The 27076-nt window shown below is 40.0% G+C and overlaps 1 protein-coding gene across 1 annotated transcript; it reads left to right on the plus strand.

The window, feature by feature from the left end:
- The first annotated feature begins 861 nt into the window (after positions 1 to 861).
- EIF3E (eukaryotic translation initiation factor 3 subunit E) lies at positions 862 to 25506 on the plus strand. Its single transcript, XM_083450623.1, has 13 exons — positions 862 to 1277; positions 7803 to 7917; positions 9542 to 9659; positions 11338 to 11380; positions 12358 to 12462; positions 15005 to 15130; positions 16807 to 16931; positions 18955 to 19081; positions 19603 to 19704; positions 20240 to 20349; positions 23111 to 23213; positions 24616 to 24750; positions 25348 to 25506. Exons 1-13 carry the CDS (start codon positions 1188 to 1190, stop codon positions 25384 to 25386), a joined length of 1338 nt encoding a protein of 445 aa, XP_083306749.1. The 5' UTR covers positions 862 to 1187; the 3' UTR covers positions 25387 to 25506.
- The last annotated feature ends 1570 nt before the right edge of the window (positions 25507 to 27076 follow it).

Consider the following 27076-nt stretch of genomic DNA (forward strand, 5'->3'; position numbering starts at 1 on the left):
AGTCAGTGGGGTTGCTCTCAGTGCTGGTCAGCTGATTGGTGCTGAGAACACACCTTCAAAGGAACTCCCCTCAGCACTAATAAGGTATCTGGGTATGGAGAAGGATCCCCTTAAATGTCCCTTTGCACCTGCAACTGGTGCTGAGAGCACAGAGCATCTATCATCAACTGATGACACCACCCTTAAAAGAAGTTCTCTCCCAGCCGATGGGCACTGGCGAAAGCTCCTGCAAAGTCATCATCTAATGTAATAATGACCTCAGGTTTGGCCACTTGGCGTGGTTTGTTTGAGGTTGCTGGGGGAGGTAAAGATCCAGGCCTCCAGACAGATCCAGTTTTTTTACTCCTGACCTAGAGTATAAAAAAACTAACCCAGAAAATAAGTTTCCTGATCAGTCAGTAGGCACAAGAGAATAAATTCAAGGTACTAAATGAGCACCGTGTGCTTCTGCAAAGTGAAATTGAGATACAAAGACAACCACCTCTTTGCATTTCATTGCCTGTGGTGCAGTTAGCATTCAGTAAGTACAGCTGAATATATCAGAACACATGCATGCATCTTTTTTCCGACTGGCTGTTCGTGGAACAACAAAAGAGGTTCTGTAGCACCATAAGAGTCAGGGACATATATTACAGCATAAGACTGAAAGCTTCTCCTGTCATTATAAAGTTATGGATTTAAGTTGCCTGCTGCTTCCGCTGCAACAGACTTGGAGGATTCTCTCTCCCTCTGGAAAGTGTCGGCGGGTGAGATGGGACTCGCCACTCGGACGACTCAGAATCATCAGCATCAACACTCCCTGAATCCCCCCAAAACTCGTTTGCGCCTGCGCATAAATGAGCCGAACGTCTGGGTCCATGTGTTCGGCGGCGCGCATGCGCACGCTCCGCTCATCGCCGATGCCCTTCTTAGAGGCAGCCGCGGGAAGAGGCGGAGCCAGGTCTGGGAGGGGAGGAGGAAAAGTATGACGTACGTTGGAAAACGGGGGTGGGGGAACAGGAATTCATCTTGCGCGTGCGCAGAAGGAGTTGCCCCGCGGCAAGACGCTCATACAACCCTGACTCAGCCAGGGAGCGGCGGGTACGGAAGGGCGGGCTCGAGTCGGGCCGCGCGTGCGCACTTAACCCGCAGCTTGCCTGACGCCGCGCTCCTAAGCCCCGCCTTTCCCTCGCGGCCTGGAGCCCAAGATGGCGGAGTACGACTTGACGACGCGCATCGCGCACTTCTTGGACCGGCACTTGGTGTTCCCGCTCCTCGAGTTCCTCTCCGTCAAAGAGGTGAGCTTCCCTCGAGTCGCGGGGATACTGGGGCCCGTGAGGGGGTGAGCCGGGCAGCGTCTCCGGGAGCCTCCGTCGCTTCCCTTTGCCCGCCTCAGGCCAGGCCGAGGCCCAGGAGGCCTCTCCGCGCTGGTCGGGTTTCCGCGGCTCGCCCGGTCAGAACAGCTTCGGCGGAAGGGCGCTGAGCCAAGGGAGGGCGGAGTTAAATTAAAATAAATAAAACAAAATAAAAACCCTTTGACTGAAGGAAGGGAAGGACGCGCAGGCTTGGCTACAGAACAAGAAGGGCTCTCTGTGCATGTGCAGAGTGCACGGCCCTTCTCTCTCATTCTAACCCAAACCCAACTGCTCTTCCGTTTTGGCATCGAAGCCTTTTCTGCTTCACGTGCCCCTTGAATACATGCGACTTCTGCGGCAGCGCGCCTAGGAAGGCCATGCCAGATGTGCTTGAAAATTGGGGAGCATCCATCGTGCGTACTAGGTTGCCTTACGAAGAGAGATTGAATGCTGGGGTGAAGCTCCTAAGCAAGGGCATGCACACACTACAGCCCCTCCCCGTGTATTACAAGACAGACAGACAAGCGCATGTACACACAAACATACGTGTAGAAGTCACTTCCTCCCAGATTCCCATTCTACTTAAATTAAGCAAGGTACCTGATGCCTTAAAGATGAACGCATTTGTTAATGTGGATGAGAGTCCAGTCACAATTATCCCCTTTCTAGGGGCAGGGAGTGGAGAAGGTCATGACATTTTGGATGACTTGGATCATTAGCCACATTGCAGTCTTGGTTCAGATCAGACTGTGGGCCTTGGTTGTCCTGAAGGATTAACTTTAACTAAGAGTGAGGCAGGGGAAGTCCTTCTGCCTTTTTGATTTCCCTGTAGCTTTCGGTACCATCAGTCCTCTTCGACTGTGGTATTGGGAACAAGGGGTTCTGCTTTGCAGTGGTTCTGGTCCCAAAGTATTGTTGGGAGTGTGATTCTTGGTTCCCTGGTAGCTATACATTGTATTCTCAGTAATATTTAATATCTATATGAAGCTGTTGGGAGCCTGGCATTTGGTGCAAGACGCCTTCAATATGCCTATATAACACAACTTGTATTTTTTCATAACATCTGAATCAGGAAATGCTGTGTGGGACCTGGACAGGTGATGGGAAGAGAGAAAAAATATATGGAGCTTGAATGATGAGTGCTGTGAACGAGCGGCTCCTGTGTCAAGAGAAATTGGTCAATTGCATGCCCTGTTGCCTTTCCCCTGAAGGAGCAGGTGTACAGTGTGGGGGTGCTTCTAGTTCCAGTCACTGGAAGCCCAGGTAGCTTGGGTAGTTAGGAGTGCATTTTATCAGCTTTGTCTGGCACAACAGATGTAGTGATTTGGACTGGGATAGTCTGAGTACAGTAGGCGTTGGTCAAGATTACTGCAAAACACTTATGTGGGGCTTCCCTTGTGCTTGATCTATAAACTGCAGTTAGTACTGAAGGCTGCTGCATGATAGTTGACAGGAGTGATTGTCTTTCAGCATATTACGCTCTTTTCTGAGTTTTCAGAGCAAATTCAAAATGTTCATACATAAAAGTCCTTCACAGCTTGGAGTCAGTTGGCTTGAAAGATCAAATTATCCAACTGCTTTGATCTGACACTTTTATAAGTGCCCCATAACATTCATTCTGTCGTTGCATGGAATCAATCCTGTAATGTGGTGCCATATATTAGGCAGATGGCTTTGTGGTATTGTGTTCAAAAACTTGGCTAAAGACTTTTTTGCTTAGTTGAGGCTAATTATATTTTTATAGTCTGTGTTTACTTGTTTTTAAGGTTTCATTTTATTGGTGTTTTATATCATTTTTGTAAACCACTTAGAGGTTTGTTGATGAGGTAGTATGTACATTTTGTTAAATAAAATAAATAAGAGGCTAGGGCTACAAATCAAAATCATTGGTTCAAATCTCCTCTGTCATGAACTCCTCTTAGGGATGTCATATTAAACCATAGTTAAAAATAAACTTTGGTTTAACATGAGAACAACATGCTTGGAAGCCCCAATTCCTGACCTTGCTGTGCCAGGGAGAAGACAAACCAAAGGCTGACTTCCTGTTGCATGTGAACCAGTATTCATAGTTTATTCCTCTCTGGGCAACAGGAAACTAGTCTCAGGTATGTTTTGTTCCTAGCTCAGCAATAGCAGAAGGGAGGGAGGAGTGTGGTGTGCACTTTTCTAGCAGGGTGCAGCAGCATGCCGCTCCTTGCTAAACCATAGTTTATTTTTAGCTGTCCGAACTATTCCACTCTCTCTCAAACCCCTATCTGGAATATGGGGGAATAATAAAATGAGGACCTGGACCCTGACGGTTTAGATAACTGCTGCCTAGTTGCAGATGTTTTTTGGGCAGGGTGATTAAGAAGTGTGGTGGCTAGCAGATGTGTCTGGAGGAAGCAGGTTATCTAGACTCACTTCATTTGGGCTTCAAGCCTGGTAGAACATTGAAAAAGCCTGGTTCATTACACTTCTCCTCCTCTCAGCAGTGTTTGATACCATTGACCATAGTATTTTCTTGGAGAGACACTGTGTTGCAGTGGTTCCATTCATCCCTGTAGGACTGCTTCTTGACCCCATGGCATTTATATGGGTTCCTGTAGGGATTCATCTTGTCTCACATGTTGTTTAAACAGCAGGCAGGAGTCATCCAGAGATTTCAAGTGCAGTGCCCTCAATATGCAGATGGCACCTGAAGCTTCTCTTCATTTTATCTGAATGAGAAGAGGTTGCACATGTGCTGGACCAATATCTGGAGGCAGTGATGGGCTGGATGAAAGCCAGTAAACAAACAATCCTAATAGGATGGGGGTACTGCAGTTCAGTGGTTCCCTGGTCTAGAAATTAGGGAGATGGTCTGTTCTGGATGGAGTAGCACTCATCGTGAAGGAGTAAGTGTATAACTTGAGAGTAGCCCTTGATTTGAAGGTATTTTTGGAGGCCAAGGTGGCCTCAGTGTCAAGGAATGTTTAAGCCCATATTTGGTTGGTTTGTCAGCTTTGACCATTCCTGAACTAAAATAGCCTGGATTTTTGCAGCACCCTCCACAGGGGGCTGCCCTTGAAGAAAGTGTGGAGTCTTCATGCAAGTGCAGACTGCTGCCACTAGTTTGCTGTATTGGACAGTGAGGGGGAAACATATCACTCCTTTTCTGAGAACTTTGTACGGACTATATGTTAGGCACCAAGCCAAATCCAAAGTATTTGTACTGATGTCTAACACCAAATACAACCTAGAATCCAAATAGTTGAAAAGGTGCCCCCCTGAATATGGCCCGACATGTTTGTTAAGCTCTGCAGAGTTGATGTTGCCGCTGATGAGTGAGAATTCTGGGGTGGTGGCACAAGCCAGGACCTTCTCTGTGACAGTTCCTTGTTTATGGAACTTCCTTCTGATGGACATAATATTGTCCCCTGAATAAATGGCATTTAGGTGCCAACTTATAACCTTATTTTGCCTGGCATTTGTTAGTTAATTGCACTCTGTTGCTGATAAAGTATATTGTTTGCTGCTGCTGTTTTTTTAATTTGTATGTATTAGTTGTAATTTCATTTTGGGCTTCTGTATCTATGTATCTTTTTATGAGCTGTTAGCCACCTGTGAGTAGGAGGAATGGTGGTGTGTAAGAAGTATAAATAATTTGTCGCACTTGGTTATTGCAAGGATTACAACCAGTTAGTGTACATGAAGTGCTTTTGAATGCTTGAAAGGCTATATATATGTAAAGTGCTAGCTTTACTTTTCATGACTTGGAGAGTACTCTGAAACTAATGAAGTGCATTATGCCCCGGTGTGTTTCAAGTCAATACTTTGCCTGAGTGCTCCTCGAATGGAACTGGACTAGCATCTCCTCCTGAAATACCACAATACTTGACGCAGCCCACAAGATCTGCTGTGGCATGTTAGTTAGGAAACAGCTAAGTTTCCAGTTTGATTTCTGCCTTTACTCTAAACACATTTGGAGACCTTCCAGGGTGGACTTGATTTAAATCATTTTTTTACAGAAAGACTCATTTTTGCTGGTATAATCTTAGTATTTACAACCAGATGAAGGTTTCATTTTTGGAATAATAAATTTTCAGAGTAGTTTTTACACTCATATAAAAAATTACTGATTTGGTTATACTATTAGAAATACAAAGGCAGATAATTATGAAATTATTGTGAGGTTTAATAAATTAACTTTTTATATTTGGACAACTTTTCTGCTGTACTTTATTGGAAGGAGAAAAATAATCATTTCCTTAATAACAACTTAAACAATTTAACTAAAACAATAACATTATAGCATATGTAACCATGTTTGTTAACTGACGTGGTTAAACGGTTTTAAAAAAACAACAGACTGAGTTTTAGCACACATGAAAAACTTAAAACAAATCCTTATTTCCTGATGAATAGCCCTTGGACTATAATGTAACTTAAATAGAAAACTATCTTTAGAAAGCTTTTTCCTCCAAAAGCATTTTATTTTAAAAATCAAATTTAAATTTTTAAAAAATCAATTTAAATAAAAAAATCTGATTTAAATAAAAAATCATTTTTTAAGAAGAAAAACCCATTGATATTTATCCATCCTGAGACCTTCTTTCAGTCCTAGCACCCCTCATCCCTCAACATTCTGCAATATGTGACTAGTACAGTCATACCTCGGGTTGCGATCACTGCGGGTTTTGCGTTTTTGGGTTTTGGACGTGCCGAAACCAGGAAGTACCAGAACGGGTTACTTCCGGGTTTCAGCGCACGCGCAGAAGCACTAAATTGTGCTATGCGCAGAAGCGCCGGGTCACTTCACGCACGTGCACAGACGCAGCTTTGCGTCTTGTGAACATGCCTCCCGCACGGATCACGTTCGCAACCCGAGGTTCCACTGTATTACAAACCTATCTTGCAAGGGATATATAAGGATTATAGCAAGACAAAATCCCTGAAATGCTTTGAATACTTTAATGCACTAGACTGATGTCAAGTATGAAAAACAGATTGTAGCCAAATGAAATTAGTAAAGTGGTCAAAGGTTCCCTGCCCCATTATTAAAATTTTACATTCCTGCAACTTCAATCAATATACCAGCTTAATACAAAATTTAAGACTGGTCTCATTCTGAGCCTTCAGTTCGGAGAAGACAATTCTGATGACGATTGTAGTTGGAATGAAAAACTTTTCCATTTTCCCATGTGAACAGTAGATGACATCAAGTACTTTTAAATATTGGTTTGTCTATGTGCTGATGAAATGCAAAAGTAGAAGAGTTGTATCAAGGCGTTTGGAACAGAGCTGTATAAGGACATTTGGATAATAGTGTCCTTTATTTGACTGACTTGGAGAAAGGGTGTACTTATATTTAGTTTAGCTTGAATACATGCAAGTTATTTGTCAAATACGAGTTCTTCCAGTAAAATATAACTCTGTTGATGCACTTTGTGCCTGCTTTGTTTTGAATAAACTGACTCCTGTTATTATTAGAATCAATACATTCTAAAAGTATTTAGTTGGCATTTCAAGAATGTCTGTTGAATGGAAAAATAGTAGAAGATAAAACCTTTCTTGGGGTACTTGAAGCAAATAATTTATTCATTACATTAATATATCATCTTTCTGCCAAGGCACCCAAGGCAGAATTTTAAAGGACTCAAATGATTTAACATGTAAAATTGGCCAGGTGAGGAGGCCACATTCTGGCTGGATAAAGGTCTAATGTTGTCTTCACCTCCCTCCCTCAGTCTCTACTTCCTCCCCACAGGGCAGATGGTGTCTGTTCGACCTCAAATACCATTGTTCAGTCAGTTTGATTCTTCTGTTTAGGATTGGAAATATATACCATGTAATCTATAAGCCAATAACATTGGAGCATGATCTCATTTCTCTTCAGTTCCCCTCGTGCCATCAATAATAGACTTCTCAAAGTCTGTATGAATTCATTCATCTTGTTATCTTGAAGGGCTATAAGTAAGTTTCAAGTAGCAGCAGGGTAAGGTCTGAACTAAATATTTTTCCTATTGGCAGGGTCTAATTATAGAGCTCTATTTGTTCTTCTGATTTCATTGTACTCAGTACAGTGGTGCCCCGCAAGACGAATGCCTCGCAAGACGGAAAACCCGCTAGACGAAAGGGTTTTCCGTTTTGGAGGTGCTTTGCAGGACGAATTTGCTATGGGCTTGCTTCGCAAGACAAAAATGTCTTGCGATTCCTGGGGGTTTTTTCCCGCTCCCTACCCCGTTTATCTAAGGCACTAAGCTGCCAATAGCCTTTTAGCAGCTAATCCGCTAACGGGCTTGCTTCGCAAGACGAAAAAAACGCTAGACGAAGAGACGCACGGAACGGATTCTTTTCGTCTTGCGAGGCACCACTGTACTTTGATTGTGAGCTACCTTGGTAATTGTGCAAACCAAAGGGTGACATCTAAATGTTTAAACACAAACTTTAAATTAAATAGAAAGTAATAGGTAATATTTAAAACTATTGCTATTTTATTTCTTTCAGATATACAATGAAAAGGAACTACTTCAAGGAAAACTGGATCTCCTTAGTGACACCAATATGGTGGACTTTGCTATGGATGTCTACAAAAACCTTTATTCTGATGATATTCCTCATGGTAAGCTATCTACTTACAAATAAAACTGTGACAGGATCTACAGTCAGCCCTCGTGCCTTAAAAATAATAAAGCCCACGACTTTAAGTTACTATCATGTACTGATCTTTAATGTTGACTAAATCCAAATCGTTTGTTTAAAAAATAATGTCATTTTGTTCTACCAAAGTTCTTTTTCAGTTCTATTCATATATTTTAATGTTTTGGCTTCTGAGTCCCACTGTCGGAACTGGTTTGCATGCCTCCTCCCATCCCAACACAGATTCTAAGACAAAAGACAAAGGGAGATTCATTTGTCTATCCTCAAGGCCTAGAGCCTATGTCTGCTTTGGGGGCGTGGGGAAGGGCCACATTGAAAAAACAGTTCTGGCCTGTCTCTTGCTGTGGTAGAGGCAGTGACCTCAGTGATGAATGGAAGAGTAACGAATGAGAAAGGACCCACTCCTTTCCCCACTTGTCGAAGTTGACATGCCTTCAGTTAGAATTATGTAAATACAGTGGTGCCTTGCAAGACGAAAAGAATCCGTTCCGCGAGTCTCTTCGTCTAGCGGTTTTTTCGTCTTGCGAAGCAACCCGATTAGCGCTATTAGCGGATTAGCGGCTATTAAAGGCTTAAGGGATTAGCGGATTAGCTGCTAAAAGGCTATTAGCAGCTTAGTGCCTTAGAAAAAGGGGGTGGGGAGCGAAAAAAAATCGCAAGAATCGCAAGACATTTTCGTCTTGCGAAGCAAGCCCATAGAGAAATTCGTCCTGCGAAGCGCATTGAAAAACGGAAAACCCTTTCGTCTAGCGGGTTTTCCGTCTTGCGAGGCATTCATCTTGCGGGGCACCACTGTATTACAAAGAATTGGTGTTAACCAGATGGCTCTTCTCTACTTCCATATTTCTTTTAATGACAAGATTTCCCTAAAACAGGGTATAGCTCATCTATATTGGATCCTTCCTTATCAGGCAAGTCATTCTTTATGCAGTGGGGTAGGAGGTGAGACTTGATGCACATTGGTGGAATATTGGGACTCCCTGGAAAATGTCTCTTGTATTTGCCTGGATCTATCTGTCACTGAGGGATTTTGTCACACTTTTTCTGGTCTAAAATGTTCCCACTTAAATCTGTTCACATTCATTTTCTCAATGCACAGATTAAGTTTATATCCAAACTCTTCAAGAAAATGTTTATGGCCTAAAATATTTATTAGTATTGTGGAGCTGGAGTCAAGTGTTCAGACATCTAAACTGCTATATTCAAGCTTTTTTGCCCCTTCAAAAAAATGGACACCATAAATATTCTAAAAGTTTGGTAAGCAAGTAGTACTTCTGATTTATTCAGGCTGTTGCTTGCTTTGTCTGAGCCCATTTGAAAACTTCACTTTTCCCCATTGCATTCAGAATGGGTGTTTAGATCACTTTCTTGAATCTTGTGGGCTACTCTGCTGAGATACAGAGCAAGACACATTTAAACAAAAGATTTTATTGAGCTAATAATTGTGTCTAGCTGATTAGGACCTAAATAATAATAATAAAATTTGAGAATTCTAGGGTACACAGTATTATCTTGCTTGATTGACTATTGCTGACAGAACTTTTTGTATAGGTGACTTAACTTAGTTTTTCTGTTTTTCTCATCAGCTTTGCGTGAAAAGAGAACCACAGTTGTTGCACAGCTAAAACAGCTTCAGGCAGAAACTGAACCTATTGTCAAAATGTTTGAAGACCCAGAAACTACACGGCAAATGCAGTCTACTAGGTAATGCTTTTGGATGTTGCATTCCTGCAAAAGTTTGCAGAATTGCTACTTGAGTGTAATTGGATAATTTTTCAAGTTTGATCTTCTAATTGCGTGAGCCTCAGTGCAATGCTATGCATGCCTACTCAGAAGTAAGTCTCCCAGTTGTAAATACCTTGTAAGTGTACGTAGGCTTGTAGCCTGTGTAGTCACTAGGATGGTTTATCGTCTAGATTAGAAATGGAAATAGTTCTGCCTATGTGCAGCTGATGTTCTGTTGATTTTAATTTGTGAAACCTAATTCAAACATTTTTGAAATTCGTAACTTGAAAGTTCTTTCAGATGAGAGACATTGACATGTATTCCACATGGGAAATTGAGTCTTTAAACCTCCATTTAGCTAATCATGTCTCATTCTCTAGACTAGAGCAATCTGGTGCTCTCCACATGTTTTGGACTCATCAGGTTCTCATCAGGCCCAGCACAGCTATGTTAGCTGGGGCTCTTCAGAGTTGCAGCCAGAAACATTTGGGAAAGGTTGCACAGGGTAACTCGGATATTTCGACAATTGTATCCCATTGCCTTAGGATCTAAGATTTACCTTTACTTTTTTTAAAAAAATATTATTTTATTAATTTTCCAAAAAAAGAAAGAAAAGGCAACAATGCATATTCAAACATAGAAAAAAGTAGAGTTGACTTCCCCCATTTCCTTCCCTGGTTCCATTGTTTATCATCATACCGCATTTCCATTTTAAATGATAAAATCATTAAAATTACTTATTGTCCAGGCATAATGTCTTTACAAGTCTTTTTAAAATCCTGCTAACGTATTAACCTGTGTACATTACTTCTGTATATATGCAATAAAGGCTTCCCAATCTTCTTTAAATTACTTTTAATCTCTTCCTCTTAATTTCAAAGTCAATTTTGCATATTCCATTAACTTCACTTGCCAGTCTTCTTTAGCTGGGACACCTACTTCTTTCCAGTGTTGTGCAATAATATAGTGGTACCTCTGGTTGCGAACGGGAGCCGTTCTGGAGGCCCTTTCGCAACATGAAAAGAATGCAACCCGCAGCGGCACATCTGCGCATGTGCGGGTTACGATTTGCCTCCTCTGTGCATGCACATGACGTCATTTTGTGCTTCTGTGCATGCGTGAGTGGCGAAACCCAGAAGTAACCCTTTCTGGTACTTCCGTTTTGCCATGGGACGTAACATGAAGCGGACGTAACATGAGGTATGACTGTAAGTCTTTTTGCGGTCTTGGCATATCCACTCCTGTCATACCTAGTAGGAAAGCTGCTGGTTTTTTTAACAAATGTTATTTTAAACACCTTCAATTCATTATAAATAATTTCCAAGTACTTAACAATTTTGCAATCCCACCACATATGAAAAAATGTCCCTTTTGTTGATTTACATTTCCAACACTTACTTTCTTTATTTTTATACATTTTTGCTAATCTTACTGGAGTTAGGTACCATCTATACATCATTTTCACATCATTTTCTTTAATTGCCACACATGCAGTAAATTTTGCAGCAATGTAAGAGTTGGCCTTGAGTGAAAACTAATTCACTTGTTCATATATGAAATGTAGAAAAATGAATTTGCTTTCAGTGAACAGAAATGTTTCTCTCTGTAATGTTTTTGTGTGATTTATAGCACTACAGTGAACTCTTCTTTATTACAGGGATGGCCGGATGCTATTTGACTACTTAGCTGACAAACATGGTGTAGGTATCAATTATTAAATCTGTAAAATTAAGTATGCATGATGCAAAATAAATGGACTTCAGATGTGAGAACTGGTCATGTGATTGATTGTGTCCTTCTGTGATGTATGTATTTGTAGCCTGTCTTCTATACTGAGTGGTCCCAGGGCAGGTTATAAAAGCACAGTTAAATATTAAAATCATATACCTCTTTTATGCAATGGTTCTAAACTTATGGTGAGCAGCTATTTTAATGCTTAGTCTCACAGTGTGAGCTGTGAGGTGGAGAGAGATGTCTGTTTAGTGGGAGCAGAGTAATTCCATTGGCCATAGGTTAACCATTCTATTTGAGTATTGAAAGCAAAGGAGTTACTCTGAGTATGTCTTGGTTAGATACAACCCTGTGTATTGATTGGTTCAAAAGGAATGCAAGCTGGAAAGCCCCCTGCAAATACAACTAAAGGTTTTGACATCTACTGGCTAGCTAAGTGATGAGAATTCAGTCAGCACTGAACTGGGCATGTCAAGTGAATTTTTAAAAGGGGAAATTGAGGCCTCTGAGTCACAATCTAGTCACCTGGTTGTCAGTGCTGGCTGACATTACTAATGGCAAGTCTGATTTAATCTCATTCTACCTTTTCACAAAGTCAAGTTTTAATTAGATTTTGTCCATTTCAGCATTGTCTAAGCATGCACAGAATGAGGACTTCATTGTTGTGGTTGAAGTATAACTTTTTGAATGTTTCTGCAATGTAACAGACTTCCTGCAAGTTAAACAAAAACAGTCCTAGTATATTTGAGAAATAGGTTCTATTCCACCATGCTCCCTGCTATGGTGGCTTTGCACTTGGGGAGAATTCATGAGCCCCTACCATCAATAATTTTGTGCCCTCAGAACTTTGCCTCTACATTATTCCGCTGCATATTTAGACAAGACTGAACTACCTCCAAAGCAATTTCTTGAAACATTTTTGATATTTGTTCTGTTTGTCTTGCAGTTTAGGCAAGAGTATCTAGATACACTCTACAGGTATGCAAAATTTCAGTATGAATGTGGCAACTATTCAGGAGCAGCAGAATACCTGTACTTCTTTAGAGTATTGGTAAGTTTTTCTATATATAAATAATTTAAGATTATATTAAGTTTGTGGGCCCCAAAATGGACATCCATATGAGTTTGCTTTTTCCTCCTTTCATGGTAGACACTTTCTAGCAAAACCTCTAAATTATTGGCAAAATCACTGTTCCTTTTGTGTGCCTGTGTGCGATTTTTGAGAGCAAGTTGGAAATCTTATTCTTTCAACTCAGCTGTATTCAAACAGTGTACCTGCCTAAAAAGAAACAAAACTATTTCTTAGAATGGCACTGCTGCAATTAACTTAGTCTTTACCTCACTTGAGTCCTGTCTTTGTAACTGCAACATGAAAAGTTAGATGCTGACTTGGCTTTCAAACACCACACCAGTCCAGCCAGTGAGACCTAGCCACAAAGCTGTTGCAGATTCTTATTTTACCTATTGTACTTGATGAATATGTATGCAGATGGGGATGATTTATTTTTTATGACTGTAGCTTATTGCTTCACTGTTTTAATACTGTTTTATTTCATTGTGATTTTATTGCTGTATGTATTGTATAAGCTGCTTTGAGGTATCATTTGGGCTGGCAACAGGGCTTAAATATAGGAAAATAAATAAAAACATAAAATACATAGCAGAACATTTAATTTCTAAATTAATTACAGAAACAGAAAAGTGCTGAGGCACAACTAAAGTGAAGGAATTAGCTGGTAATGCTGAATTTAGTGGTTGCTTTTGAGAATTTTGTCAGTCTTTCCTTTTAATATCATGAAAGAGTTTGAGTAGTAGTCTTGTATTTTGGAAAGGGCTTATACCAATAGTTTTGACAAATGCAGCAACTGAGAACAACATGAAGAGTTGATTATTCATGCCATTTTGTGTGGTGATAAAGTAAGAGAAAATCTAGGGCCGTGAACTTTTTGTGGCTGGTTGAATGAATGTTTTATTCTGCTTAGAAATGGAAATTAATGGTTGGGTAGACTGACATATTGAAGCTAGTCTATTCTAATATAGCCTTACCTGATAATAGGTTACTATGCAGTGCCAACTGAAGTTGTGCAGAGCTGAGTAAAAAATGGCATGTATGACCTTGTGCCCCAAACTTGAGCAAAGTAATGTCATCATCTTTCCCCACCCTCAGCTAGGGGGGATGAAAATACGTATGGTTCTAATATTATTTGAGGGTTCTGGAGTGTGTATGAATGACATTATTTGATATCCCCAACAAATTTAGTCTCTCTGATCTTTCTGAGCACAGCTTTCAGTTAAATGACAAAGCTTGTTACTGGGATGGAAGTATAATGATAATGAGGTAGCATTCAGGGCACAGCGACAACTAGCTGATGAGGCAGTAGTTGATGCTCAAATTTCAGAAACTTCAAGGGCAGAGGAAATCCAGTTTCTGGAGACCTGGCAATGTGCAGTGCTTGATCTAACTTTTCTTTCTTTTTTAAATAAGAATTTCTTAGGTATTTTCCTCTTCAGTCTTTCAGAATTTCAGTTATATTCTGTAGATTTTAAAATAATGGTTACCGTATTTTTTGCACCACAACACTCACTTTTTTCCTCCTAAAAAGTAAGGGGAAATGTCTGTGCATGTTATGGAGGGAATGCCTATAGGTGGCATGCCTACGGATTTTCCTCCTCTAAAAACTACGTGCGTGTTATGGTCGGGTGTGTGTTATAGAGCGAAAAATACGGTAAATATTCAACCGTTAATGTTTTGAGAGAAGCTAGTTTACTTGTCTTTGACAAGAAATTTGTTGATAAGTGAGATTTTTGAGAAACACATGCTATGAAAGTACCATTGTAATGGATTTGAGGCTAGAGTGTTGTTCTCTGAATGACTTGCAGTTTGGCCCTGTGTCAGCTAAAGCTGATTGACCCTCACTTGAAATTCAGTACAGTATTTTTTTCTTTTGCCACAAATGTGGACTTGTGTTACAGGGTGTCTTATAAATAGTAAGAAAGAATAAATGTGTTGCAACAACCCATGCTCAGCTGTAAGGGTGCATATTGTAATTCTACGAGTTCTCTATTATATAATGATATTTTAAGCTGAAATTACAGAAAGGGTCATGACACCCCCATAAGCAGTCTGTACAAGCCATTACTCTAGACTATAGTAGTCTGCTATAGATTTTCCTCATTCTGATTAGCAGAGGTTTTCTGTAGAGCTGGTGGTTTTATTATTTAAGCTTTAAACCCTTTTAAATTAGTGCGTGAAACCCCAAACTACACTGAAGTATTGTTGACAAAGGAATCCTTATTGCTTGTATTGAAAGTTCTGTGCAGAAGCTGTGGCTGCCAATTCTCCAGGCTTTCCTGGTTTTTAAAATCTCCAGCTGAATCTCCTTGGAAATGCCTAGTGCTGCTGATTGTTTCCTAGAAAATCAAAACTGATTTGCTAAATGAAACACAGCTCATTCTCCCAAAATTGTGGAACAAGCATGTCAGTGGCATATTCTCTCTCTACTGGTGCCAGCAAGTCTCTAATCAAAATGTTTGACCTAGAGAAGTATTAAATTATTGTGGTTATTGTAATTGGATTCACTTATTTAAAACAGGTTCCATCAACAGATAGAAATGCTTTGAGTTCACTCTGGGGAAAGCTGGCATCTGAAATTCTGATGCAAAACTGGGATGCTGCCATGGAGGACCTTACAAGATTGAAAGAGACAATTGACAATAATGTGAGTTTATTTTTATTTACATATTGACAGATAGCTGGTGTGGGAAGAGGAATTGCAGCTGGTGGATGTTGGCAAATATTTAATATCACTTCACATTTTGCTCAAAATAGTTATGGTTAGCAGTAGACTTGGAGTCTTTCTTTTTAGGCAACTTTTTCATGGTGTGCCTGGGAAGTCAGCTAAAGCAACTGATTTGTTGATGATTCCCTATTGCTTAAAAAAATGGGAATCTGGCATTCAGAGGGGGAGTAGCAAGTGGCAAGATACAATAAAAGTTTAAAATCTGTGTAGAAAGTGTGTTTTTAGGGCATATTTCTGTTCTCATACAGTGGTATCTCGGGTTAAGTACTTAATTCGTTCCGGAGGTCCGTTCTTAACCTGAAACTGTTCTTAACCTGAAGCACCACTTTAGCTAATGGGGCCTCCCGCTGCCATCAGAGCACGATTTCTGTTCTCATCCTGAAGCAAAGTTCTTAACCTGAGGTGCTATTTCTGGATTAGAGGAGTCTGTAACCTGAAGCATATGTAACCTGAGGTACCACTGTATTACCATAGGATATTAGAACCAAAGTTTGCCTACTTGTAAGTGGTAGAGGCTCTGAAGGGTTTAAGACAGGCACCTTTACCAGGCTGCCCTGAAGACGTTAAGGATTGAATCTGGGGTCTTTTGCATGCAAAACATGTTGCTCAACTATACCGTTCCACTATAGCATTTCCGAACTCATGCTGCCTCTGACTTTTGTCAACTGTGTAGTGTAAGGATGCTGTTGTGATTGCAGAGGCAGTGGGTCCCACCTCTCCTGGGGTGGCATCGTGAGCTGTGCCTCTGCAGTTTTGCTATTGCTATTGCTTGCAGGCAGAGGAGGCAGTAGTATGTAGAGTTACGGTACTGGCTGGGCACTATGTTGAATGATTTTTCCTGGTTGGTATGGTGGCTCATGGATAGTCACGCAGGACCTGTACTTGGGACTCTGTTGTCTAGCCTACAAACAATTGGAGGCCAGAATACATAGAATTGGCTTTCTGCATTTCCAAAGCCAGGAAATTGTGCTCAGTGCTGTGGCAGTGGGGGAAATAATTGATGAGTTTTGCCACTCAACTATCATCATCATCATCATCATCAGTTAGTTGCTTTATCTCTCCCAGGGCAGCCCAACACAATTTATAACCAATGTACTGCTCACCAGAGCTAAGTGGCAATTTATATGACTAGTTTCTTTTGGCACGCCCATTGAGTCAAATTCAGATTGTTCAGAAATCTTGGGTTAAAATGGGCTAGAAGGGAGAAATTAAAAACCATTATGCCTGGATAACTGGGAAGTTTTTAATGTTTGATGTTTATTGTATTTTTAATATTTTGTTGGAAGCCACCCAGAGTGGCTGGGGAAACCCAGCCGGATGGGCGGGGTACAAATAAATTATTATTAAATAAATTATTATTATTACTATTATTAATAATAATACTAAAAATTAAATGAGAGTTTTCTGTCCCTTCCACCCCCTGTAGCCACTGCTACCTCTGAATTCACAGGGGTGGAGTCTATCCTGGAAAATGGGCATTTTGCTGTTTGGGGGGGGGGGGAATGTCCCTCCTGTAAACTTAAGTTTCCTTAGGATCCAAGAACTAAATACTGTAAATGTAAACTGTTCAGTAAAATACCTTTCTATTTTTTCAGTCCGTCAGCTCTCCTCTCCAGTCTCTTCAGCAGAGAACATGGCTCATTCACTGGTCTCTCTTCGTTTTCTTCAACCATCCTAAAGGCAGAGATAACATAATTGATCTTTTTCTCTATCAGCCCCAGTGAGTTAATATATACCTACAAAAATAAAGGGGATGTGTAAGAATGTAGTAATCCAGTTTTCTGCCCTGATGATGTTAAATATTCCTACATACTTTAGAAGGTTGTTCTATGCCTTTGAAGTGAAATGTACTGTTGTATCCTTTCCACGGTTTTGAGGCTACAGTATAGCTCCATATACTATTACACTTTTAAAAATTGGTATGTCTGCATAAACATGCATAGAATCTGGCTAGAAGCATGTGAAGCCCAGACATTTAGGAAACAGAAGTAAACTCTTAAATCTAAGGAGTTGAATAGAAATTTGATTACATTTATGAAGTTAAGTATAACTCTTGACAAAAATGAAAGGTACCAATACAAAGTGCTTCATGTTACATTACCGTAGAAACTTAGCTATGTGATTAGCAATTTGATACTTGATGTGCCAAGTTTAAAGGTTTCTGCTGTACTATGATGCATCAAATACTGAAGGGCTGAATATTACAGGTAAAATCCTTTTAGTGGCAACTACCATAAACTTGGAAGAGGCATTATTTCATAGGTAACTTCATCTTGGCATGATGTCTCTGATATTGTATTACATTTAAAGTTGCCACAAAGAATTTTAAGAGTACAGTCTATTTCAGTGTAGTTGGGTGGTGATGTCAGTGTTGCATGAGGTAATGCACTGATTAATTGCCATCTTCTAGTGTTTTTCAAGGACATATGATTCATCTGTTTTAGCCATTATATGCATTATAGACAAACAGTATGCGTGAATTGATCTCAAGACTGAACTGTCTCGGACAACCTCTACTCCAAATAATTTTATTGCACTCTTATTATGATGGCAACTGTTTCCACTTAAGTTTGCACCCATTTTCCATCTGCAGTCAATCCTGATTTGTTCTGGAATACTGCTGTTGCCTAATTCCATTGAATTCATATTTTGTGCAACACCATATTACAATTTAGGAGGTTAAATTTGTGTGGAATTTAGTGTATATTTTGTCTATCATTTACCATCTCACAATTTGGTTTGAGATGATGATTTTGATTTACATTCTGCCCTTCCTTCCAGTGCAGCCTAGGGTGGAGGAATGGCAACAGAAACAAAACATGAAAAAACAACAAGTAAAAGTAGCTAAAAACATTCCTATAGCATTTAGCATACAGTACAACCTCTTTGAAATTGATAATGTTTTATGAGAGTAACCAATTTTAAGTAACATAATAACATAGTATTCCCATTAAGGAAATGTCCTGAATTTGCAACAAACTGAAAAGCAGCCAAATATTACCACCGACTCTGCTGTCTAGCTTAAACTTAAAATATTTACGATGTGTGCTTGAAATTGTATACTCCTGCTCAATAGTCTTACTTGTTATAGAGAGTTCAAAAACATTATTTGCTGATGGTTAGATTGGTAAACTTGCCTCAGGGTTCAAATACTACGACAGCTTGATTTGATCTGTGATCAGTTGATTCTAACTGATGGGAGACAATATTGAACTTAGTTTTACTCAGGGCAGGACCATTGAAATTAATGAACATTACTAAGTTGGTCCATTAATTTTGCTGGGGCTACTGGGAGTAAAACTTAATTGAATGCCACCCTTAATGTAAAAATAGGCCTTTTTCAGCGAGGATTATGGGCAAATGCCAGAGCACAGGATCTTGTAAGAGACACTGGCAGCTTCCTACTTTTTCCTGTTTTTTGTGGGATGAGGAAAACAAAAGCTGTTTAGGGAAGTTTTTAATGTTTGATGTTTTATTGTGTTTTTAATATTCTGTTGGCCCAGAGTTGGCCCATAAGCTGCCCAGAGTGGCTGTGGAAGACCTGGCCAGATGGGTGGGGTATAAGTAATAAATTACTACTACTGCTGCTGCTGCTGCTACTACTATAAAAGCTGCTGGAGCTCCAGTAGGCAAGGCTTTTTCCTCTTCTGACTTTCTGGCAGGTGAAGAACCTGAGTTTTCTTATATTCTCGTTTCCTTCAAAATTTCTGCTTCTCACTCTACAAAACATTCTGCTTGTGCAGGTATCTTAATGCAATTCAGACAATGTGCCCACATATTCTTCGATATCTGACTACAGCAGTAATAACAAACAAAGATGTTCGGAAACGTAGGCAAGTGCTGAAAGACTTAGTCAAGGTTATTCAGCAGGTAAGGCATACTTTGCTCATACTGCTAATCATAAAATGCCTACTTCCTAAGTATGACTGTATTTGAACAGAGGCTGTGGGCCCTACCAGATTGTTGCTATTATGGGGTGGGTTCAGTCACATGCCAACAAATTCATGTTGTGCAATTATCACTGATTAGGAGGTCTGGCACAACAAAACTGCTTCCTCAAAAGATCAGACTTTTTATGATACAAGAATGGGTAAATCTACTGGAAAGTATGGGATAGCACTTGATTTAACGCAATAGGATCTAATCTCTCTGCAAACAAATCAGGATGAATGCTCAATTAACAAGCCACCTGGAAGCACCTATACCAAGTTGAAACTTTGTTTTTAGTAGCAACACCAAAAGCTTGTAAATAGCTTATTATAATAATTTGGGATGAGTTCTGTGGTGCCCATTGCTGCCAAGATGGGGACTCCAGCAATAAGTGATTTTTTGATACAAATGTTTGGGGGTAGAATTTGGAGTTAATCACACAACTATTCTTCACTATACAGGAATCCTATACCTATAAGGACCCAATAACAGAGTTTGTAGAGTGTTTGTATGTGAACTTCGACTTCGATGGAGCTCAGAAAAAGCTGAGAGAATGTGAATCGGTAAGAGTTTTGTTAAAAGATTACACTTGTTAATAACAAAGAGGCTATATGTTGGCCATGGATTCATTATATTGCCCCAAAACAAAAACCTCCAGGTATTCATAATCTCTTGCTTAAAGTGTCAATTAATGTTTGAGAGAGCTGGGAATAGTGGGGAAATGTGCCCCTCCCTACCAGTAACACAGTAGCTTGAGATTTCTCAGATCTGGGGCTACATGATTAGCATCCTGCTCATCTAATCTTCAACCTCAGCAACCTAACACTAGATTGTCTGGGGCTAGGTGAGCTGGAAACTTCCTCAGTCTCATCAGTACAGTGTTTTGAAGGGTATTTTTACTTCTTTCTCACAGTGGTCTGTGGGAGAATTCAAGGGGTTAATTGAGGTAAGGGTATGTATGTTTCATACTGTGAATCCACAGTCCTAATTTTACCTTTCCTTTCAGGATATTTTTAAGGGCTTGGCGTTTGTAACTGAGTGATTGTCAGAGCTTTGGCGTTTTTCTCACCCTTTTTATTCCTGTATGGCTTCTTGCAGGTTCTTGTGAATGATTTCTTCTTGGTGGCATGTCTGGAAGACTTCATTGAGAATGCTCGTCTCTTTATATTTGAGACTTTCTGCCGCATCCATCAGTGCATCAGCATAAAGTAAGAAAACTAAAAGCTCAGTAGGAAAACTCTCTTAGTTTGGTAACAGATTGTACTTAACGGATAATGTCATGAAGTTGCTTCAATAGTGGTTGAATTGTAAGCTAAAAAGAACTAACAGTATGGCAACATTCAGCCATCGTACTAAACCAGGGGTGATGGCGCCCTGTAACTAGCTTTCATCCAGGGGTCTGGGTTCTTCCCTCTAGCCCGTAGGGAGCAGCTGAAGGGATAAAGGGCCTTGAAGTTGTGCAGTTGCAGGTCCTTGTTTTATTTATTTGAATAATTTGTATACTACTTCATATTTCAAAGAAATCTCAGTGGTTTGTATCCTAGAAATGCCACAAAGATACAACAATAACATTTTAGATAAGAAGAGTTGCATGACACCTTAAACATTGATGTAATCTGAAACAACATATCGGAACAATAAGAACTACTGTCAGATCTAAAATTCAGCAGAGAAACCAGCCCACCCATCAAATATACAAGCAGTATATTTCAGAAACAACTGATTATACCTTTAAAAATAACACAGAAAGTTTGACATCACCGTGGGCTACCTATAGGAGCAGTGAGTTAAAATTATTTTAGATGTTGGAGACCTATCTGTTCATCTTAACTTGCATGTGTGTGCTTGTTTGTGTCAGTAGGCACATATAAGTGGCCATGACCAGGAAGGGGGAGCAGAGATTCCCATGTCTCATTAAGTGTGGTGCCTTCTAAATATTTCAGAGCTTTATTGCAGAAGTCATAAACCATACATCCTGAAAGTTTTCTCTTTCATCTTCACCATTATAGTCAGCCAGTGTGTGAGAGGCTGGACATGTGAATTTCAGATCTTCTCTCAAAATTGCCACATCATACTGACCTGTTAGGATCAAACTTAAAAGTGCAGTTCCTCTGCACTAAGTTCCTGGCTTCAGACAAGAGAAGTGATTGAAGCTATTAAGTGTATATAGACATGACTGTTGGGGAAGAAATATGAATAAATCAATGCAGTTCAGGGAGGAAGTGCATTTGACTGAGTCTTCTTGCTTGATTAGTCATTGTAACCCAATGGATGGTACAATTTGTTTTCAACAACAGTACAGCACCTCAAACCAAAGAGACACAGATCAAACCTTAATTTTCATGCAACCCCACACCTAAAAATAAATAGCTCAGTCAATATATTTAAAACTGTTTTCTGAATAACTATTGAGGGAGTATGAGATATTTTTCTAAAATGAGATAAAATAATTAAAACTGATTAGCAGTTCAGTTTGGAACCTCAATATTAGGGACCAGGATAAAAATTCGTAAATAAATATGCCTAATCTGGTTTCAGAGTTACTGTTTCCATATGGTCTTTCATATTATTCTTCAGACAACAAATTTGAAGATCTGAAGGGGCAAGTAGAAAGATGTGAGGGCAGCCCTGCCCTTTCAGTGATACTGTGTGAGCTCACTGGCCAATGCACAACCACCATTAGTTTGAAGCAAGATGTCTCATGTGTAGGATTTTAACCTGAGGAGGGGGAAACACTTTTAACAAATTACTGGGTAGTTGAAGTTCCACGGCTGAGAGAATAATCCTGCAAATTTAATAACTTAAAAGTATGTTGTCTTAACACAGGCAGCCAGAAGGCAAAGTAACTAAGCTTCAGTAGAACGTAGACAGAGATTGCATTAGGGAATGATTAAAACAGAGGTTCCAGTGTAGCATGTTGGCCAGGTTTCAGGTTAAAAACAGTGAGCATTTCTGAAGTCCAGCAGCTAGGGGAATTTTCAAGTTTGTAATTCTCAAGGAAATGAAGCACCAAAAAGGAGAGAGCCCAAAACTTATTAGAAAGCCACAGGAAATGCCATCTGCAGAGTGTCTGTTGACAAAGCAGCAGATCTGGGCTGGCTCTTGTAAAGAATAAGAAACAGAGAAAACATTGGACATAAAGCGACCTCCTTGAAAGAGCGATCATATTGTTACAAACCTATGTCTGACTCTCAGATATTGGGAACAAGTGTTCTGAGGCAACACATAGAAATGCCATCTGCCCAGTGCTTTATTACTAATTGAATTAACATGAAATCCATCCCTGCAATGGTTTACTTTGTCAAAAAGCAGGCAGACATTTAGCAAATGAAAAGTAGTGTCTAGAGTCCTTTTATAGTGTGTGTTGCTGTCCTAATGATTAGCTACTTACCTAACCAAATCTAATTCCTTCTAATTTCTGGCCCATTATAATTGGCCTTCTCCTTCATAAATTTAAACTATTGTGACTAGTGTAACATGGTTTTTAAACAGTGTACATGAAATGATCTATGAATCTCACTCATTTGTAAAGGGTTGTGTTATTAGCTGCTCTCAACATGAATCAGACGGACAGTGAAGTGTTTCACACAATAACATCAGCTTATTTCTATGAATACCTCTCGGTTGTTTTGTTTTTCTTTTGTAGTGTAAATGGGCAGATGAGTCCACAGTGGATCAAACTTTATGAATTGTAAACAGTCGGCCAGTTGTCTCCCTGATGCTAAATTTAAAGGGCCTTTATATGTGTTAGGATAAATTTTAACCTAGAATATTCTGTGGTGCAAAAAGGTGTTTTCGCTTTTCTATGTATCCCTCTCTTGTTGCTGTCAGCTGTTAGAATACCAGTGTTTAAAACAGACTAAAGCACTGCAAAATTTGCAAAGATGCTGGAATCATCAGGCATATTATTTACAATTATTTAGCATGTTCTCTAATGGTCTCTAAAGTGTATTTTTTCTTCTTCTTCAGTATGTTGGCAGATAAGTTAAATATGACCCCTGAAGAAGCTGAGCGATGGATTGTGAATTTAATTCGGAACGCAAGGCTTGATGCCAAGATAGATTCAAAATTGGTAGGTTTCCCATTGCATTGCACGGCATAATCTGATTTATTAAGGGGAACTCTTAAAACTCATTACTAGCAGCAAGATCTCATGGCTACAGTATCCTGCCTAATTCTGTATTTTTGTTGGCTTTCCCCCCTGCTGCTGCTGCTGCATTGAGTAACATTTAGCCCAGGGATGGGGAACCTGTTGCAACTCCCTTCAGTACTTGCCAGCATGGCAAATGGTCAAGTATGATGGCAGTGGTAGTTCCATTATTTGGAAGGCCACGGGTTCCATGTTTTTGAAAATGTGGTCACTTATTTTGTGACATTTGGGTTGTTCCTAATACAGTTGTCGCCCAACTGGATTTTACTGAAGGGCTTTTTGCTGACTCCTGCTATCTTCTCCCCTCCCCCATGGCCCTGCAGCTCAGTATTTTATACTAAAATGACCTTTAGCACTTTTTAAATGAGGAACAAGAGTACACCACTCCAAGATGCATGGAATGGGTGGCTTTAGATGAATATTTTAGATGTATACCTGGGTCATGCAACAAAATGCTGCTCAGGGTGCCAGGCTCTGCATTTCATGAACTCTGACCATGCTCAGTTCTGTGTGCCCTCCCGCCCTGCCCCCACCACCTTTGCAGAGCTTTTCCTGAAGTTTTTGGACTTATGCCAACCTATAAGTTCCCCCAAGCCTGCTGCTACTTCTGCCTTATGTATGGATGTTGCCATTTTAGATACAATCTCAGATTGATGGATTTGATTATTTTGGCCATATTTGATTTGCCTCTATTATTATTTTGTTTTGTGTGGACGCATTATGTTTCAGCTTGTTAGCCTGATCTGAATTTGCTTATAATGTAGTGGGGCAGGGTTTTGAAGCTGGGGGAGGGCATAGAAGATCAAGGATGTGATAAGTACTTTATAATTACTTTCAGCATGTTCCTAGTCTCACTGTCTCCTCCCACCCCCCAACATTCTCATGTTAGGACTCCTGGCATTTAAGCAGAGATTTGGTGACCAAATCCCCAGGAGAAAGTGTGCTTTTTCCCCAGTGTTCACCTGTTTTCAGCTCTTGTCCCAAATTAATTGGTACATTTAGGGATGGGTTGAGATGCAGATCAGAAATTTGTTGAAGGATAAATACAGTACTAGAAAACTTACATATGCCTTGTGTATGCTAACCAAGTATAGAATGGGGTGAGATGGATTTTGTAACATTCGCTAAGCATCAAGAGTATTAGAAAGTTAACGGCAACCCTGTTCATCAATGACGTAAATATGAAGGGAATAAAATCTCCATCAATGTGTATGCCCATAAGTTTCCTTCCATAAGGAAGGCAAATAATACCCTGTAAATTTTGTATCCCGTACGAAACCTGTTTTCAGCATTTGAGGCAATATTTGTATATATTTTTTTGTAGGGCCATGTTGTTATGGGAAACAATGCAGTATCACCTTATCAGCAAGTGATTGAAAAGACCAAAAGCTTGTCTTTCCGGAGTCAGATGTTAGCTATGAACATTGAGAAAAAACTGAACCTAGGCGGTAGGGCTGAGGTAAGTCCATGTTGTCCTGCCAGTATATTATTAATTTAAGTAGAAATCTCCAAAATGGAAATTCATAAAGGATTACAGTGAGATGGTTAAATATAACTTGCTTGTCTTCTAGGGTTGGAATATGGAATAGGTTTGTTTTATTTATTTATTAAAAGATTACTATACCACTTTTCATTTATGGAAAGAAATACCAAAATGATTCAGAGTAAAAAAAAAAGTGAGAGAGAGAGTAACAAATCCAGTAGAAGCAATAATCAGTACAAATCACAGAAAGCAGCATTAATAATATTAAGGGTCATGGAAAGCCTGCATGAAGAGGGGTGTTTTCAATTGGCAACAAACACCCCCGGCAGCCGTTGCTCCCTTGGTCTCTGGGAGAGCATTCCACATGGTGGACACCACAACAAAGAAGAAAGTCTAGTGCCCTAAAGTTCTTGAAAGTAGATTCACGTATACACTGCTAAAGTTATCCACAGCAATATGTGTTACTCTGACTAAAGCAGATTTAGAAATATTTTCCAAATAATTAGTTTTTATTAGCTTTGAATGCCAAATACTTTGTGTCCTGAATTTCAAATTTGCTTCTTCTTTTTAAAGGCACCTAATTGGGCTACTCAAGACTCTGGCTTCTACTGAAACACTTCTCGGGAAGAAAGACAACTTGATAAGAACTTTAATTATGTACTGTTTTGAAGAGGTGGCAATTATGTGGACTTTGCAGCACATGTTGATTTGAATAAAATTGGCTACTTTTAATTGACTGGTTGTCTATCTTTATAATTGGATTTGTAAAAGGTTTTTGTTCAAGGCAGCAAAGCTAGCAATTCAGGAGAAGCTGTAGAAATCTAATTTAAAGTTTAAAGGAATCGCTTAAACTTCCAAGCACAATTGCTAAAAAACCCTATGATCTAAGCTCCCATTCGATATTATTTTAATAAAGAATCAAATTTGCTGTGTATGAGCACTAGATTTATATATACTTGGACAGTGGGTGTGGGTCTTATTCTTTCTAAGAATAAATAGAAATGGTACCCTTGATTTAAGACATCCCTTCAACAGAGATGTCTGCTGTTCCCTTGTAGCCTGTCTTATAGAAACCAGTGGCCAACATCTAATGTGTTGCAGTTGTCACAAGAGTTTCACAGCAACAGGTAGAAAAATTATTATCATGAAACATTTGTTGCCATTATAGGTGAATCTACATAGGTGAACAACAAAGGTAGTTCAATTGTGGTAAAGTGATTTGCACAGTTGCACTCCCTTAACACACACACTGATGGGGTTTGAATTGTTGATAGCTAGCCAAGGGAATACCTTGGGGATAGCTCACTGAAAATAGTGCATGACAGCTGTGAAAGACTAATTCTTAGCTGGTGGTTTCTTTTTACAGTGGTAGCCTTGCCAGGCAAACTATAATGTTGGTTTTAAACATGTTAAGGTATTTTAACTTGTTCTTAACTATTGTGTTTTTATTACTATGTATTTTGCAGTGATGTTTTTGGATGTTGTAAGCTGCCTTGGTGCTGTGGGTTAAACCACAGAGCCTAGGACTTGCTGATCAGAAGGTCGGCGGTTTGAATCCCCATGACGGGGTGTGCTCCCGTTTTACGGTCCTTGCTCCTGCCAACCTAGCAGTTCAAAAGCACGTCAAAGTGCAAGTAGAGAAATGGGTACCGCTCCAGCGGGAAGGTAAATGGCATTTCCGTGTGCTGCTCTGGTTCGTCAGAAGTGGCTTAGTCATGTTGGCCACATGACCCGGAAGCTGTACGCTGGTTCCCTCGGCCAATAAAGCGAGATGAACGCCGCAACCCCAGAGTCGGCCACGACTGGACCTAATGGTCAGGGGTCCCTTTACCTTTAAGCTGCCTTGAATTTGAGAGAAAGGTGAGGTATAAATACAAACATTAATAAAGTTGTGGGGCTCCAGCTTGCTTTGGCTCCAGCCAGCAAGGCCAGCTAAGCAAGATAATGGTAGCTGTACTCGCAACTGGAAAATCTCAGGATAGCCACCCTGATTTCATAAGGAAAGGCATCGGATTAGTGGAATGTCCATCCATTATACAACAGAAGTAGGTAACATGTTGCCTTCCAGATGTTACTGCCTTATAGCTCTCATAACCCCTAACCCCTAATAGCACCTGCAGGGCCACAACTTTCCCACTCTTGCTATACAACTAGAAGTTACGTTTCCGAGCACAATTCAAAGTGTTGGTGCTGACCTTTAAAGCCCTAAACGGCCTCGGTCCGGTATATCTGAAGGAGCGTCTCCACCTCCATCGTTCTGCCCGGACACTGAGGTCCAGCTCCGAGGGCCTTCTGGCGGTTC

This window comes from Podarcis tiliguerta (genome assembly GCF_965153285.1).
Source record: "Podarcis tiliguerta genome assembly, chromosome: 7".
Taxonomy (NCBI): domain Eukaryota; kingdom Metazoa; phylum Chordata; class Lepidosauria; order Squamata; family Lacertidae; genus Podarcis; species Podarcis tiliguerta.